Source organism: Cherax quadricarinatus, chromosome 31 (genome assembly GCF_038502225.1).
Source record: "Cherax quadricarinatus isolate ZL_2023a chromosome 31, ASM3850222v1, whole genome shotgun sequence".
NCBI classification, from domain to species: domain Eukaryota; kingdom Metazoa; phylum Arthropoda; class Malacostraca; order Decapoda; family Parastacidae; genus Cherax; species Cherax quadricarinatus.
The window spans coordinates 11,843,385-11,859,609 of NC_091322.1; the positions used below are offsets into that span (position 1 = coordinate 11,843,385).

General features: G+C 40.9%; 1 protein-coding gene across 6 annotated transcripts in view; it reads right to left on the reverse strand.

Moving 5' to 3' along the window:
- Positions 1-347: 347 nt before the first annotated feature.
- LOC128686363 (phosphatidylinositol transfer protein beta isoform) overlaps positions 348-16,225 on the reverse strand; it is a 62,146-nt gene continuing 46,268 nt past the window's right edge. For 5 of the 6 annotated variants that reach the window (XM_053773221.2, XM_053773219.2, XM_070090202.1 and 2 more), the window contains 4 exons: positions 9,658-9,825; positions 7,016-7,137; positions 4,326-4,416; positions 348-3,934 (listed from right to left, as the gene is read on the reverse strand). In XM_053773221.2, coding sequence (XP_053629196.1) covers positions 3,893-3,934; positions 4,326-4,416; positions 7,016-7,137; positions 9,658-9,825 — 423 coding nt within the window. In that variant the 3' untranslated portion in view covers positions 348-3,892. The remainder of the gene's footprint in view (positions 3,935-4,325; positions 4,417-7,015; positions 7,138-9,657; positions 9,826-16,225) is intronic. The other variant, XR_011392642.1, reaches the window with a different exon arrangement.

Sequence of the window (16,225 nt, forward strand, 5' to 3'; positions counted from 1 at the left end):
TCTTAAAATTTTCTGCCCAAGACCCCTCAAGGAAGGTTCCTTGATGTTGGTGAGGGGCTCTTGATTTAGGGAATTGGATTTGTGCTCCAGTTCCCCGAATTAAGCCTGAATGCCTTCCACATCCCCCCCCCCCCAGGCGCTGTATAATCCTCTGGGTTTAGCGCTTCCCCCTTGATTATAATAATAATAATTCTGCCCAAGAGGGTGCCACCCCCACTCCATAAGAAATAATGTTCTTTTTGAGCATGAGCCTCACAATCTTGGATAAAGGAGCATGGAATGATTAAAGTTACTAAATTAATTTTAAATGTTACAACAAACATAAGGAAGAGTAGAACATGATCAACAACATTCAATACTGATATTTAATAACTTCTCTAGCTCTCATATTACAATATTTTTCCATAATCTATTATACATGATTTTATTAGCAAAGATGCTCAAAAACTGTGACAAGTTAGGGTAATCTATCATTACATACATGCTCCCCCCCTCAACAGTGCAGTCCACAACCTGAAAAAGGTAAAATAATATATTCTACCAAAATCAGATTTTTTTTTTACTCCAAAAGCATAAACTAGCTGTGTGTGTGTGTGTATGTGTGTGTGTGTGTGTGTGTGTGTGTGTGTGTGTGTGTGTGTGTGTGTGTGTGTGTGTGTGTGTGTGTGTGTGTGTGTGTGTGTGTGTGTGTGTGTGTGTGTGTGTGTGTGTGTGTGTGTGTGTGTGTGTGTACGTACTCACCTAGTTGTACTCACCTAGTTGAGGTTGCGGGGGTCGAGTCCGAGCTCCTGGCCCCGCCTCTTCACTGTGTGTGTGTGTGTGTGTGTGTGTGTGTGTGTGTGTGTGTGTGTGTGTGTGTGTGTACATGTGTGTGTACATGTGTGTGTACGTACTCGCCTAATTGTGGTTGCAGGGGTCAAGACTCGGCTCTTGGCCCTGCCTCTTCACTGGTCGCTACTAGGTCTCCTCTCTCTGCTCCCTGAGCTTTGTCATACCTCATCTTAAAGCTATGTAAGGTTCCTGCCTCCTGTGTACTTGCCTAATTGTGGTTGCAGGGGTCGAGATTCAGCTCCTGGCCCCGCCTCTTCACTGAGCACCACTGGGTCCTCCCTCGCCCTGCTCCATGAGCTTTATCATACCTCATCTTAAAACTGTGTGGTCCCTGCCTCCACTACATCTCTTGCCAAACGATTCCACTTCCTAACAACTCTGTGGCTGAAGAAATACTTCCTAACATCCCTATGACTCATCCGAGTCTTCAGCTTCCAATTGTTACCCCTTGTTTTTGTGTCTCATCTCTGGAACATCCTGTCTGTCCACCTTGTCTATTCCACGCAGTATTTTCTATGTCGTTATCATGTCTCCCCTGACCCTCCTGTCCTCCAGTGTCATTAGACCGATTTCCCTTAACCTTTCTTCATGGGACATTTCCCTTAGCTCTGGAACCAGCCTTGTTGCAAAGCTTTGCACTTTCTCTAATTTCCTGACGTGTTTGACCAGGTGTGGGTTCCAAACTGGTGCTGACGTACGAATGTACGTGTGTGTACTCGCCTAATTGTGCTCACCTAATTGTGGTTGCAGGGGTCGAGACTCAACTCCTGGCCCCGCCTCTTCACTGAGTGCTACTAGGTCTCTCTCTCCCTGCTCCATGAGCTTTATCATACCTCATCTTAAAGCTATGTATGGTTCCTGCCTCCACTACCTCACTTGCTAGGCTATTCCACTTCCTGACTACTCTATGACTGAAGAAATACTTCCTAACGTGCGTGTGTACGTGTGTGTGTGTACGTACGTGTGCACGCTCATGTGCATGTGTGTACATTAATATATGAACCCCAACTGCCAAAAACAATTCTTACAGAGAAACCGAAATTTTCTTAATACAACTGATATACTGAATAGCTAATGTCTGTAGTTAAATTGCCTTCCTCTCCTTCCAAACTATGGCCTTTTTATTTACCTACAGCACATACTTTCTTGACTTTCACTAATTTTAATCTATTTGTAGCACTATCATTGATCTAGCTCTTGCTATCGTTTCCCACAAAATACAGAATTTTGAAGGGAACCCCGTGAAAATGTAATTGCATACCAACAATCTTGTTAATATCTGAACACAGTTCACTAACAATACTTTGAGTCTCTCTAAATTCAAAGTAAATGTGAAGGAAATTACTGTAAAATCAGAAAATAAGCTGATGTTATGCACAATTCATATGCTTTTTAAGGAAAAAAAAATCTTAAATTTTGCAAATAAAATTGATAATAAACAATCAAGGGCAGCAATACTTCAAACATTTTCTCACACACATTACTTGGAGTCCTCTATAGTTTAACACTGACTAGCTATATCTAATATGACATCCTATATATAAGGCAGGGAGGTAAATGAAGAAACATTACTTATACCCTCTTCTCGCCTTACACTGACATTCTGATGAGGAAGAACAAATCATTTCTCAAAGAGTGTGCAGCAGAATTTTGCATGCCTGACAATCACTCCAGTGATACTTCCACTTCAAAAATTGTCATATTAGATAATTTTCTATCAATCTTATTCTATTCAAGTAATTAACTGAAAACAGAAGGAGATTGGTAGAATATTCACAAATGTCTTTTGTTAAGAGGCTGGTTGACAATGGAGGGTCTTTGTGTGCTTTAACATAACTTTTAAATGTACCTATTATCTAACACATGGCACATTTTTAAGAAAAAATCTTGAAAAAAAACATAAAATACTAAGTTAACTATTTAACTGCTACTTGGGTAGATCTAGAATCTAATGACTGTTTCTGTAATATTGTCTTTCTCCAATATTCAGTATAATAATCAGCAATGCAGAGAATCATGAAGGTGCACACACACTAGAGCAAGCCCATTTGACTGACCTAAGGAAGTACTGGTTACACTAACGTTGTACCTGACAGAAGGGGAGGACAATTAACAATGGTATCAGTATCACTAGTATCAATTCCAATAAGAACATTCTTTTTTTCCCCTCTCACTTTCATTTAAAGTATTTATGACAAATACTCCACAATTATAAATACTCAGGAACATTATAGTTTAATCAAAAATGTACAGCCAAGCATTACCCAATTCTGAGTGGTATGACCACACCATACTTGCAATGTTAACTAAAAATAAGTATCACTCAAGCAGTAAACACTTAAGAATCAAAAATTTATTTCAGATGAGGAGCTGAAACATTCCTAATTACTTTGCCAACCAATTTGCACTATCAAAAACAATTACTAGATATTTGTCAATTTAAAAAAAAAAAAAATTGTAACATTTTACACCTTTTACGTCATCCTTTACTTGATAAAGCTTTCTAAATACTGGTAAACTATTTCAAATCTAAATTTTACTTTAAAATAAAAATTACAACTCAGTCTATTGTCAGGTGTCAGTGGAGGAGCTCAGAGAATCTTAATACATAAGAACACAGGAATGGAGGAACGCTGCAGCAGGCCTACTGGGTAGGTCCTTCAAAGTGATATTTGGGACAACAGCTGATGAACGAGTATCAAACCATACAACATGAGAGGACACTTGCTTTGCTCTTCCAGTTCTTCAGTGATTGTACTTCCAATCCAATACTTGTCAACCTATTGTTAGTCTGTATTCTATTCTCTAAATTCTGTTCTGAAGTTAGAACATTGCTTCAGCTATTAATATATATTTTCTAAATTTTCTAACTGCAAACAATTATCTTGCTGCTGAATGTGCTCCCTAAAATCTTTCTTTCTAAATGATTAAAATGTTTATTAGTTATTGAAATGCTATCAGCTTACATGTGCCCAACTGGTTTCACACTGAATTATCAACATTCTAGTGAAGTGGCATCAGATGGGCTTGATGGTAAATTTTGTCACTTGAATATAAGAAGTTACTCACTCCTTGTACCTCGCACTTCACCCACTTGTCTTTGCTGTTAAGAAGAAAATACCGTATTAACAATAGTCAATAACAGGGTGTTTTATTTTTCCCCATCATGCACTGAGCGGGACAGGTATAAAAAATACCTGTGCACTCATCACACATACCCATTCTATTATATCTCGGGCCAAAATTTTCTGCTCACAACTTATCCGACCGAGATGATCTTATGACATAGAACTACATCAAGGACCCTGGCTTCAATGACGTAGCTCAATGTGATGGACAGTGAAAGGGTCAACTAATCAATGCCCATCTGCACTTCAGTTTAAAATAAGATCAAACAATGTGCAAAGCATTAAAACTAAGATCAAATAACGTGCAAAGCATGTTTTATATCTTAATATTTAAATACAGGCACAAAGTTTTTAAGTGATACATACTTTATCAAGTTCTTGCTTAGTTTTATCTTCTAATCGACGAATATCTTCCATTGTCATTCCATGCCATCGATCCATCCAGCAAAATACTTGCCTTTAAAAAATTAAGAAAAACTGTTACAAATTTTATGAAAGTAAACTTACTAGAAGTAAGATAGATAAATCTAGAAAAAGAAATGAAAGAGAACTTTGATAAAATTTAAGTTCTGGTGACCTGGTGGCTAACGCTCTCGCTTCACACGGCGAGGGCCTGGGTTCAATTCCCAGCCAGAGTAGAAACATTGGACGTGTTTCTTTCCACCTGTTGTCTATGTTCCCCATCAGTAAAATGGGTACCTGGGTGTTAGTCGACTGGTGTGGGTCGCATCCCGGGACACTGACCTAATTTGCCCGAAATGCAGAGCATAACAAGGGGAGTTTCTATATAGTAGTATGTCATTGTTGTCAGCTAGGACTGTATACCTTGTACATGTACTTGTAGTAAATAAAGATATTATTATTATTATTATTAGAAGTCAAGACTTCAATTTCAAAGAAGAAGACAAAGTGCCTAGAATGCCTGCACAAAGCTCTCTCTCCCTTCCCTACCACCCACTCACATGACATCCACAACAACTGCACCCATTACCATTATGTGTGTGTGTACTTGGTTTGCTGCCAAAGGCTCACATCAGTCGAATAACCTCTGCAGCCAATGCTCATCTAGCAAAAATCTAAGTAACCTTCAGGAATCTAAACAGACATGAAAGGCCCTTTATACAACATACATGTATGTCAGGCCTATCTTGGAGCATGTAGCACCAGTATGAAACCCACACCTGAAATGTTAAGGAACTGGAGAAAGTGCAGAAGCATGCAACAAGGCTTGTTCCAGAGCTAAGGGGTATGAGCTATGAAAGGCTAACATAACTGAATCTAATGGCATTCGAGGACAGAGGAAAGACATAACATACAAAATATTCAGAGGAACTGATAGGGTACACAGGGACAGGATGTTTGAGAAGTGAGAAACAGGTACTATAGGATGGACACAGCTGGAAGTTCAAGATAGATCAGTCACAGGGATGTCTCATATTGGTCAGAAGTGTAAATATCTTGAAGTGGTTGAGGCAGGCTCCATACATAGCTTTAAGTGATGGTAAGATAGGGCTAGGAGGCAGTGGATCTGGCAAATGGCAAGTTGAGAGGGAATGGATTGCGGGGGGGGTCAGGAACAGAACCAACACCTGCAACCACAAACTGAAGAGTACAATTAGCGAATGCACATACATACATCATGCACTCCACTGAACTCAGACTATCAACAGTGACTTGTGCCAAGACTGAAACAGTCTACCTGTTGTCAATTCTGAGTCATTACTCTAACAGCTGGATCCTAGATCAGACCTGGCTGATGACTATCAATCCAAGTCTTTGTAAGCAACACACAGTTCAATGTAGGTACCAAAGCTTGGATGATCAGAAACAGATAAACCAACAACTCCTCACTGAAGACAGCTAGGGAGGGTTTTCTTGAGGCAGAGGATTTTGGTTTCATTATGCAAGTTCCCAAATATCCAATATTTCCTGAACCAATCCTTCAAATCCTCATGGCTTTCCCATAAATATACGAGAGAGATTGCTTTTTATAAAATCAAAACCAAGAAGCAGATTCCTTGCTGAAAATCTCTACCGGCAGCATCCAAAACATCCTACAGATTGAAAAATTAGTAATGGAAAACAGTAACAACCACATCATTAACCCTTAAACGGTCCAAACAGATAGACATTCAAATTCGTAGTGCTACAAAAGTAGATCTACTTTTTTACATATTTTCAAATATAACAAAAAAAAAAATGTAGATAAGGTTTTTTTACATGTTTTCAAATGTAAAACAAAAAAGAAGATCTACATTATTTTACATACTTTCAGATGCTGAAAAAACGTATACACCTACCATCCGACTTACGACCTCCTCGACTTACGACCACTTGACTTACGACCGTGTTTTTTTGCCAAATTTCTGGGAAATAAACAACTATTTGTGTTGTACACAGTGTTTATCCTAAACCGTACAGTATAAAATACAGTACTAACAGCATAAAAAGTAAAGTAAAACATGAAATACCTAAATAAAACAATAAAATAAAGTCATTACAAAAATGTGATGTTGATATTCAGTAGTAACGTTCGACTTACGTCCATTTCGACTTACGACCGGTTTCTCGGAACCGAACTCGGTCATAAGTCGGATGGTAGGTGTATGTACGTTTGGACCATTTAAGGGTTAAAAATGTTTGTGCCAACTGAATTGTGCATATATTTTCAAGCATTAGGTTTAATTAGTTTTCTTTTTTATATTTATATAGCCACCCTACCGCGATGGGAAACGGTCAGTAAAAAAAAAAAAAAGTAGATTTTTCCACAAGCAGCAATTATAGTTTCCTTAGCCTTCTAGTTTTAATACATTTCTGAATGTGAGTTTTCATCTTCCAGTTGGACAAGACTAAATGTAGAGAAACTGAAAGGGGTCATCATATACAAATGATTGGCAACCACTGCAGTAATTATATCTATCAGTATTTCTGATGCCTGGTTCCTCTCTAGTATATGACCTCTGCAGTACTTCAAACTCTTCAAATGCAACTTCTTAAGAATTTAAGGATACTTTTATATGACAGACTCCAGTTAGAATTTCATGAATTTTCCTCACCTATGGAAATTTGTGAAAAGTCTACGTTCAACATCTTGAATGAACTTCTCCACACGAGTTTGTAGCCCAAACCATTTGAACTCACAAGTTACAAGCTTGTAACATGTCATCACAGGATCACACTGAAATCAATATAATAAGGAAAGCATTAAATTGGTGTGATTTTCTTAGGAAAATTTCCTCATGTCCTACTATGAGGCATAGATCTGAATCACCCAAATAATCTTTCAAGGTTTAGAAGGCAGAGGTGAGTACATTTATAATAATTTCTGTCATGTTCTGGCTCTACACAGTATTTAATAATCTTCCTTGCAATACTGATATCCTAAAGAATGAGAAAGGGCACTAAAAAATTTACTTTCATCTTTACTGTAATTTACAGTTTTTTATTTAATGAAAATTGAAGTTGCTAAATTTCAAAATTAAAAAATAAGAGATAAATTTAACTGCAAGAAAAAATGTATATAGTGCTACAGCAATAAGTAAAGAATTCACATAATTAAAAGAGTATTAAATACATAAATGGGGAATTCACTTAGTAACAAACCCACAATTTAGAGAGGAAGCTTGTAAGGTGAATACTATTTTCCATAGATGCAATGTTACAACTGGGGAAGGGGAGGGGATTATAACCTAAATATGACCCCAGTTTTATTAATGACTGGAGAGGTATGGTGATACTGACAGTATGTAGATAAAGATGCATATGCACAATGAAGATATTGAGGAAATGTTTCACTACATATCTATCTACACACCAAGTTTATGCTCTGAAACAAAATTATGCTACAGCTATTAGACACCCTATTATGATTTGTTTCAGGCTTCCTAGTGTATTTCTGGAAGCACCTTTACCATTTGTAGAACTTTTCCTCTTATCAGCCATGATTAATAGGTTGTAAAAAAAATAAAATTTCAAAACAGCAAAATTTTCAAAAACTGGACAAGAAACAGCATGACATTGCATTTGTTTGTTTGCACTTTTGTTCACATGTATTCAGTTTTACTCTGAAGGAATTTCTGATGATCAAGTTGACATTCAGATAATGAGCCCAGTATCTAGACTTGGATTCTATCATGAAAGGATTCTTCGAGCAAGGTCCTACTCATACAACAATTAAATCCCTTAATTATTGCTAATATTACCCTTGGTTGTTACTCAACTATCATGACTAAGTGGGGAAGACAAGTTTTCTACCTATGGGATGAAATTTTTTATGAAATTCATTGAAAAAGTACAAGTGTTAAATGTGCTTGTTCACATGACTTATATCATTGTGGCAAGGTATTTCAGGCTGTGCTAACATTATATATTGGGGAGGAAGAGGAGGGGAGAGAGATTAGGGAATGCTGAGTGAAATAGTTTATATGAATTCCTTTTAGATACTACAAGTGTCCACCCTTCAGCTTAATCTATCAGTTTTAAAATTTCCCACAATCATCACTTGCTAGTTCTTTTCCAATTCCATTATCAACCACTGTAAATAAAAACTTTGCCTGTACCTTTTAGATATGCTTTCTCTCTGTTTACAATAATTGCAGCCTATGTTCTCCCTGTTATTGATACCATAAAATCAAAGTTTTTCATATCCTCTTATGATCTAATGTGGTTAATATGTATCCTATTTTCTCATCAGCCAACAATGGCTTTTTTGGTATTTTCATTCATTTTGCATTCCAATTTTGACTCCAGTTATATATCTAAAGGTTATTTTAAAGTTTGCCAGTGTACCATACAAGATTTTAAATGTTTATGAGATGGGAAGGAGTCAGAGACTAGTGCATCAGATTAGAGGGAAGGGTTTTGACTCGAGAGAATACAGATGGTGAGGACCAGCTTGAATCAGACAGCAAGATGACCAATGAAGAAATTTATGTAATGCTAAAGTTGAGGCAGTAGAGGTAAGTGAAATCCCTGTTGAAAGAAATTTAAAGGTTAATTAAAAAAAAATTATGTTGGCTCTGAAAGCGGCTCTGGTAGTACAGTGGACCCCCGCATAACGATTACCTCCGAATGCGACCAATTATGTTAGTGTATTTATGTAAGTGCGTTTGTACGTGTATGTTTGGGGGTCTGAAATGGACTAATCTACTTCACAATATTCCTTATGGGAATAAATTCGGTCAGTACTGGCACCTGAACATACTTATGGAGTGAAAAAATATAGTTAACCGGGGGTCCACTGTGTATGTAAAAATGAAACCGGGGTTTAATAATGGAGCTGAGATCAGGGTCACAAGAAGTGGAAAAGCTGTTTATGCCCTACCATGAAATGAGCAGTTTCTATCACTTAAATCATCATCCACACACTCCCCTATTTACACCACCACAACAGTAACCACTTCAGGATTAGGATACTGATGATCCTCAAAAAAAAAATATTTTTACTTGAACCACAACACCAACAGAACTCTACCTCATCCTTTTTATTATCTTAAAGTAAACTGTAAGCCACAGCTCCCTGCACAATAATATATGCCATGGCCTTGGGAACACAGAGTATACTTTCACAAATATCCCACCATACAACGTGCTGAGGAACAAACTATGAATAATGGGAACTCATTCTACAGAATTATACAATAAATTAATTTAATAAAAGGGTGAACAAAGTATGAGCATACGAAATGAACAGTGCAACCTTTTTCCACCACTCAGGGCCTTGTAGAGGCCCTCGACCAGTCTTCTCAGATTTAAACTTGGTTGGGTCTTCATCTGGTTTGTAGTCCGCAGTCTTTACAGGGTCGTTGGATATGTCAATGGGTACTACCTCCCGCAGTCTCAGTTTTTCCCCCGACAGTTCATGTGCCTGCAAGAGTTTTGTTAAAAGTTATTAAAATACAAAGGTTGGCTTCAATACTGCTAACAATTTCCATTTTCTTATTTCTAGAAAATAATACTATATTTATGATACTTCATTAAGACCTTTCCATTACTGATAAGGCGACTCACTCGAAAGTAAAAATAATTATAGAGTATATACCATATATAATTTATATTTTACACTTACACACACACACACACACAAACACACACATATACACACACACAAACACATCCAGCCAGGAGCTGAGTCTCGACCCCTGCAACCACAATTAGGTGAGGCGAGTACACACACACACACGTCATGGTACGTGATGAGGTATCACAGTGGGCACCTGTGACTAGCTGGGCCCCACAGGGGTCGGTCCTAGGACCTGTGCTATTTCTGGTATATGTGAATGACATGATGGAAGGGTTAGACTCAGAAGTGTCCCTGTTTGCAGATGATGTGAAGTTAATGAGGAGAATTAAATCAGATGAGGATTAGGTAGGACTTCAAAGAGACCTGGACAGGCTGGACACCTGGTCCAGCAACTGGCTTCTCGAATTTAACCCTGCCAAATGCGAAGTCATAAAGATCGGGGAAGGGCAAAGAAGACAGCAGACAATATAGGCTAAGTGGCCAAAGACTGCAAACCTCGCTCAAGCAGAAAGATATTGGGGTGAGTATAACACCAAGCACATCTCTGGAAGCACACATCAACCAGATAACTGCTGCAGCATATGGGCGCCTGGCAAACCTAGAATAGCGTTCCAAACCCTTAGTAAGGAATCATTCAAGACACTGTACACCGTGTATGTGAGGCCCATATTGGAGTATGCAGCACCTGTTTGGAACCCACACTTGATCAAGCACGTCAAGAAATTACAGAAAGTGCAAAGGTTTGCGATAAAATTAGTTCCAGAGCTAAGGGGAATGTCCTACGAAGAAAGGTTAAGGGAAATCGGCCTGACGACACTGGAGGACAGGAGGGTTAGGGAAGACATGATAACAACATACAAAATACAGTGTGGAATAGACAAGGTGGACAGAGACAGGATGTTCCAGAGAGGGGACACACAAACAAGGGATCACAATTGGAAGTTGAAGACGCAGACGAGTCAAAGGGATGTTAGGAAGTACAGTGGACCCCCGGTTAACGATTTTAATCCGTGCAAGAGGGCTCATCGTTATGCGAAATAATCGTTATGCGAATGAATTTTCCCCATAAGAAATAATGGAAATAAAATTAATCCGGGCAAGACGCCCAAAAGTATGAAAAAATTTTTTTTTTACCACATGAAATGTTAATTTTAATACACACAAACTGAAAAAGGCATGCACAATTAAATGACACTTACTTTTATTGAAGATCTGGTGATGATTGATGGGATGGGAGGAGGGGAGAGCATTATCTTCTTACTGTTTAGAAGGGGAATCCCCTTCCATTAGGACTTGAGGTAGCAAGTCCTTTTCTGGGGTTACTTCCCTTCTTCTTTTAGTGCCACTAGGACCAGCTTGAGAGTCACTGGACCTCTGTCGCACAACAAATCTGTCCATAGAGCTCTGTACCTCCCGTTCCTTCAAGACTTTCCTAAAATGGGCCATAACATTGTCATTGAAATAGTCACCAGCACGGCTTGCAACAGCTGTGTCAGGGTGATTTTCATCTATAAAGGTTTGCAGTTCAACCCACTGTGCACACATTTCCTTAATCTTTGAAGTAGGCACAATGGATTCCACAACTGGCATAGGCTTCTCAGGGTTAGCCCCAAACCCTTCAAAATCTTTCTTAATTTCCATACTAATTCTCACCCTTTTTACCACAGGGTTGGCACTAGAAGCTTTCTTGGGGCCCATGGTCACTTATTTTCCAGAAACAGCACCGAAAACACTGTAATAATACGAAATATTCCGAGTGTATGCTTGGATGTTACCGCGGAGGCTGGCTGGTAAACAATGGGACGGCCGGCACATGTGAGGGCACATTGGACGCGTCTCGGACGAAAATCGGTAAGCGGGTTTTTAATCGGTATGCGCGGCAAAAATTTTGCGATAAAAGTAATCGGTATGCGGAAAAATCGCTATGTGATGCCATCGTTATGCGGGGGTCCACTGTATTTCTTTCATAGTCAGGAAGTAGAACAGCCTAGCAAGTGAGGTAGTGGAGGCAGGAACCATACATAGCTTTAAGCTGAGGTATGATAAAGCTCATGGAGCAGAAAGAGAGAGGACCTAGTAGCACCCAGTGAAGAGGTGGGGCCAGGAGCTGAGTCTTGACCCCTGCAACCACAATTAGGTGAGTACAATTAGGCATCTTGTACACACACACACACACACACACGTACATGTAAACACATGCACGCACGCACACACACACGTACACATACAAACACGTACACACACACGTACTCACACACGTACTCACACACGTACTCACACACGTACTCACACACGTACTCACACACGTACTCACACACGTACTCACACACGTACTCACACACGTACTCACACACGTACTCACACACGTACTCACACACGTACTCACACACGTACTCACACACGTACTCACACACGTACTCTCACACGTACTCACACACGTACTCACACACGTACTCACACACGTACTCACACACGTACTCACACACGTACTCACACACGTACTCACACACGTACTCACACACGTACTCACACACGTACTCACACACGTACTCACACACGTACTCACACACGTACTCACACACGGGCTTCAGGAGAGCGAGGGAAGGACACACACTGAAAGATGGCAGGCAGAAAGAAAGGTTGAGATGATCATCACAGAAATAGGTGAAGAGGACATGTCTGAGATTGTAAATTTTCAGAGAATAGAGGGGTACTCGAAGGGAAGAAAACGACTGATCAAGCTGATTTTCAGGACAGAAACAGTGCAGAACAGGATCCTCCAAGAGAAGCCACAAGGGGGTGTTCCTAGATAGACTTTCACATTTTGTCCTCTCCTGAGGGAGAGGACAAAAAAGCGAAAGGAGCTAGGAAGAGAGACAAGGACTATCAGCAGAGGACAACCAGAGCAGGACAGAGCAACAAGAGAAAGCACACACACAACCATCCCCAGAACCCCACAACCAATCATGTTATCCCAACACAAACCACAATCGACACCCATAGCTCCCACCCAACACTCAGCTATAGAAGCCCACAGTACACTGGCAGGTCCCCCACCCTCACAGACCCTCCAAAAAACAGTGTTGGAGAGGAAACTGAAGGTATGGCACACCAACACTGATGGCATAACAAATATGCAGGAGGAGTGGTATGAAAGAGTCAAAGAGGCATCACAAGACATCATAGCTCTCAAAGAAACCAAGCTCACAGGTATGATAACAGATGCTATCTTTCCAACTGGATATCAGATCCTGAGGAAAGGCAGAGGGAACAGAAGAGGTGGAGGAGTGGCACTGCTGGTTAAAAACCAATGAGATTTTGATGAGCAGGAGAGAGGAGACAGGAGAAGCATGAGATTACATAGTAGGAATGCTTCAGTCTGGAGGTCCCAAGGTGGTAATTGCAGTGACGTATAACCCACCACAGAAAAGCAGGAGGCCAAGGCAAGAGTATGATGAGAGTAATTGAGCGATGGTTGACACGCTGGCTTAAGTGGCCAGAAGGGCTCATGCGAGCAGGGCAAAGCTACTGATCCTGGGTGACTTCAACCACAAGGAAATCGACTGGGAGAACTTGGAGCCACATGGGGGCCAAGATGATGATGGTGGTACTGGAAAACTATGTACCAACATGTAAGGGACACTACCCGAGAGAGAGGAGAGGATGAACCAGCGAGACTGGACCTAGTATTCACCTTGAGTAGTGCAGATATTGAGGACATCATATATGAAAGACCCCTCAGGGCCAGTGGTCATGTAGTTTTAAGATTCGAATACACAGTAGAGTTACAAGTGGAGGGGGAAGCAGGAAGAGCCGGACAAATGAAGCCACACTACAAGAAAGGGTACTACGCAGCAATAAAGAACTTCCTGAACGAGGCTCAGTGGGACAGAGAACTGGCAGGGAAGTCAGTAAATGGGATGATGGAATATGTGACAACAATATGCAAGGAAGCTGAGGAGAGGTTTGTACCCAAGGGTAACAGGAATAATGAAAAAGCCAGGATGAGCCCGTGGTTCGCCCAAAGGTGCAGGGAGGCCAAAACAAAGTGTGCTAGGGAATGGAAGAAATACAGAAGGCAAAGGACCCAGGAGAATAAGGAGAGCAGTTGTAGAGCCAGAAATGAATATGCACAGGTAAGAAGGGAGGCCCAACGTCAGTATGAAAATGACATAGCAGCGAAAGCCAAATCTGACCTGAAGCTGTTGTACAGCCACATCAGGAAGAAAACAGTCAAGGACCAGGTAATCAGGCAAAGGAAGAAAGGAGAGATCATAAGAAATGACCACGAAGTATGTGAGAAATTCAACACAAGATTCAGAGAAGTGTTCATAGAGGAGACAGAAGGGACTCCAGAAAGATGGAGAGGTGGGGTACATCATGTGCTGGACACAATACATACAACTGAGGATGAAGTGAAGAGGCTGCTGAGCGAGCTAGATGCCTCAAAGGTGATGGGGCCGGATAACATCTCTCCATGGGTCCTGAGAGAGGGAGCAGAAGTGCTATGTGTACTCCTAACAACAATATTCAACACATCTATTGAAACAGGGAGATTACCTGAGATATGGAAGACAGCAAATATAGTCCCAATTTTTAAAAAAGGACACAGACATGAAGCACTAAACTACAGACCAGTGTCACTGACATGTATAGTATGCAAAGTCATGGAGATTATCAGAAGAGTGGTGGAATACCTAGAGAGGAATGAGCTTATCAACAACAGCCAACACAGATTCAGGGACGGGAAATCCTGTGTCACAAACTTACTGGAGTTCTATGACAAGGTGAAAGCAGTAAGACAAGAGAGAGAGAGGGGTGGGTAGATTGTATTTTCTTGGACTATAGGAAGGCGTTTGACACAGTTCCACACAAGAGATTAGTGCAAAAACTGGAGGACCAGGCAGGGATAACAGGGAAGGCACTACAATGGATCAGGGAATACCTGTCAGGAAGACAACAGTGAGTCATGATACATGGCGAGGTGTCAGAGTGGGCGCCTGTGATGAGGGGTGTTCCACAGGTGTCAGTCCTAGGAAGGGTGCTGCTTCTGGCACCTGTGAATGACACGACGGAAGGAATAGACTCTGAAGTGTCCCTGTTTGCAGATGATGTGAAGTTGATGAGGAGAATACAATCAGACGAGGACCAGGCAGAACTACAAAGGAATCTGGACAGACTGCAGGCCTGGTCCAGAAATTGGCTCCTGGAGTGCAACCCCACCAAGTGCAAAGTCACGAAGATTGGGGATGGGCAAAGAAAACCGCAGACAAAGTATGGTCTAGGGGGCCAGAGACTACAAATCTCACTCAAGGAAAAAGATCTTGGGGTGAGCATAACACCAGGCACATCTCCTGAGGCGCACATCAACCAAATAAGTGCTGCAGCATATGGGCGCCTAGCAAACCTAAGAACAGCATTCCGACATCTTAATAAGGAATCATTCAGGACCCTGTACACTGTGTACGTTAGGCCCATATTGAAATATGTGGCACCAATTTGGAACCCACACCTAGCCAAACATGTAAAGAAACTAGAGAAAGTGCAAAGGGTTGCAACAAGACTAGTCCCAGAGCTAAGGGGTATGTCCTACGAGGAGAGGCTAAGGGAAATTGACCTGAGGACACTAGAGGACAGGAGAAATAGGGGTCAACATGATAATATATAAAATACTGAGAGGAATTGACAAAGTGGACAGAGACAATGTTCCAGAGATGGGACACAGTTGAAAGTTGAAGACTCGGATGAATCACAGGGATGTTAGGAAGTACAGTGGACCCCCGCATAATCACCTCCGAATGCGACCAATTATGTAAGTGTATTTATGTAAGTGCGTTTGTACGTGTATGTTTGGGGGTCTGAAATGGACTAATCTACTTCACAATATTCCTTATGGGAACAAATTCGGTCAGTACTGGCACCTGAACATACTTCTGGATTGAAAAAATATCGTTAACCGGGGGTCCACTGTATTTCTTCAGTCACAGAGTAGTCAGGAAGTGGAATAGTTTGGGAAGCGATGTAGTGGAGGCAGGATCCATTCATAGCTTTAAGCAGAGGTATGATAAAGCTCATGGTGCAGGGAGAGTGATCCAGTAGAGGCCAGCGAAGAGGCGGGGCCAGGAGCTATGACTCGACCCCTGCAACCACAACTAGGTGAGTACACTGACACACACACACACACACACACACACCAGTAGCACTCAGTGAAGAGGCAGAGCCAGGAGCTGAGTCTTGACCCCTG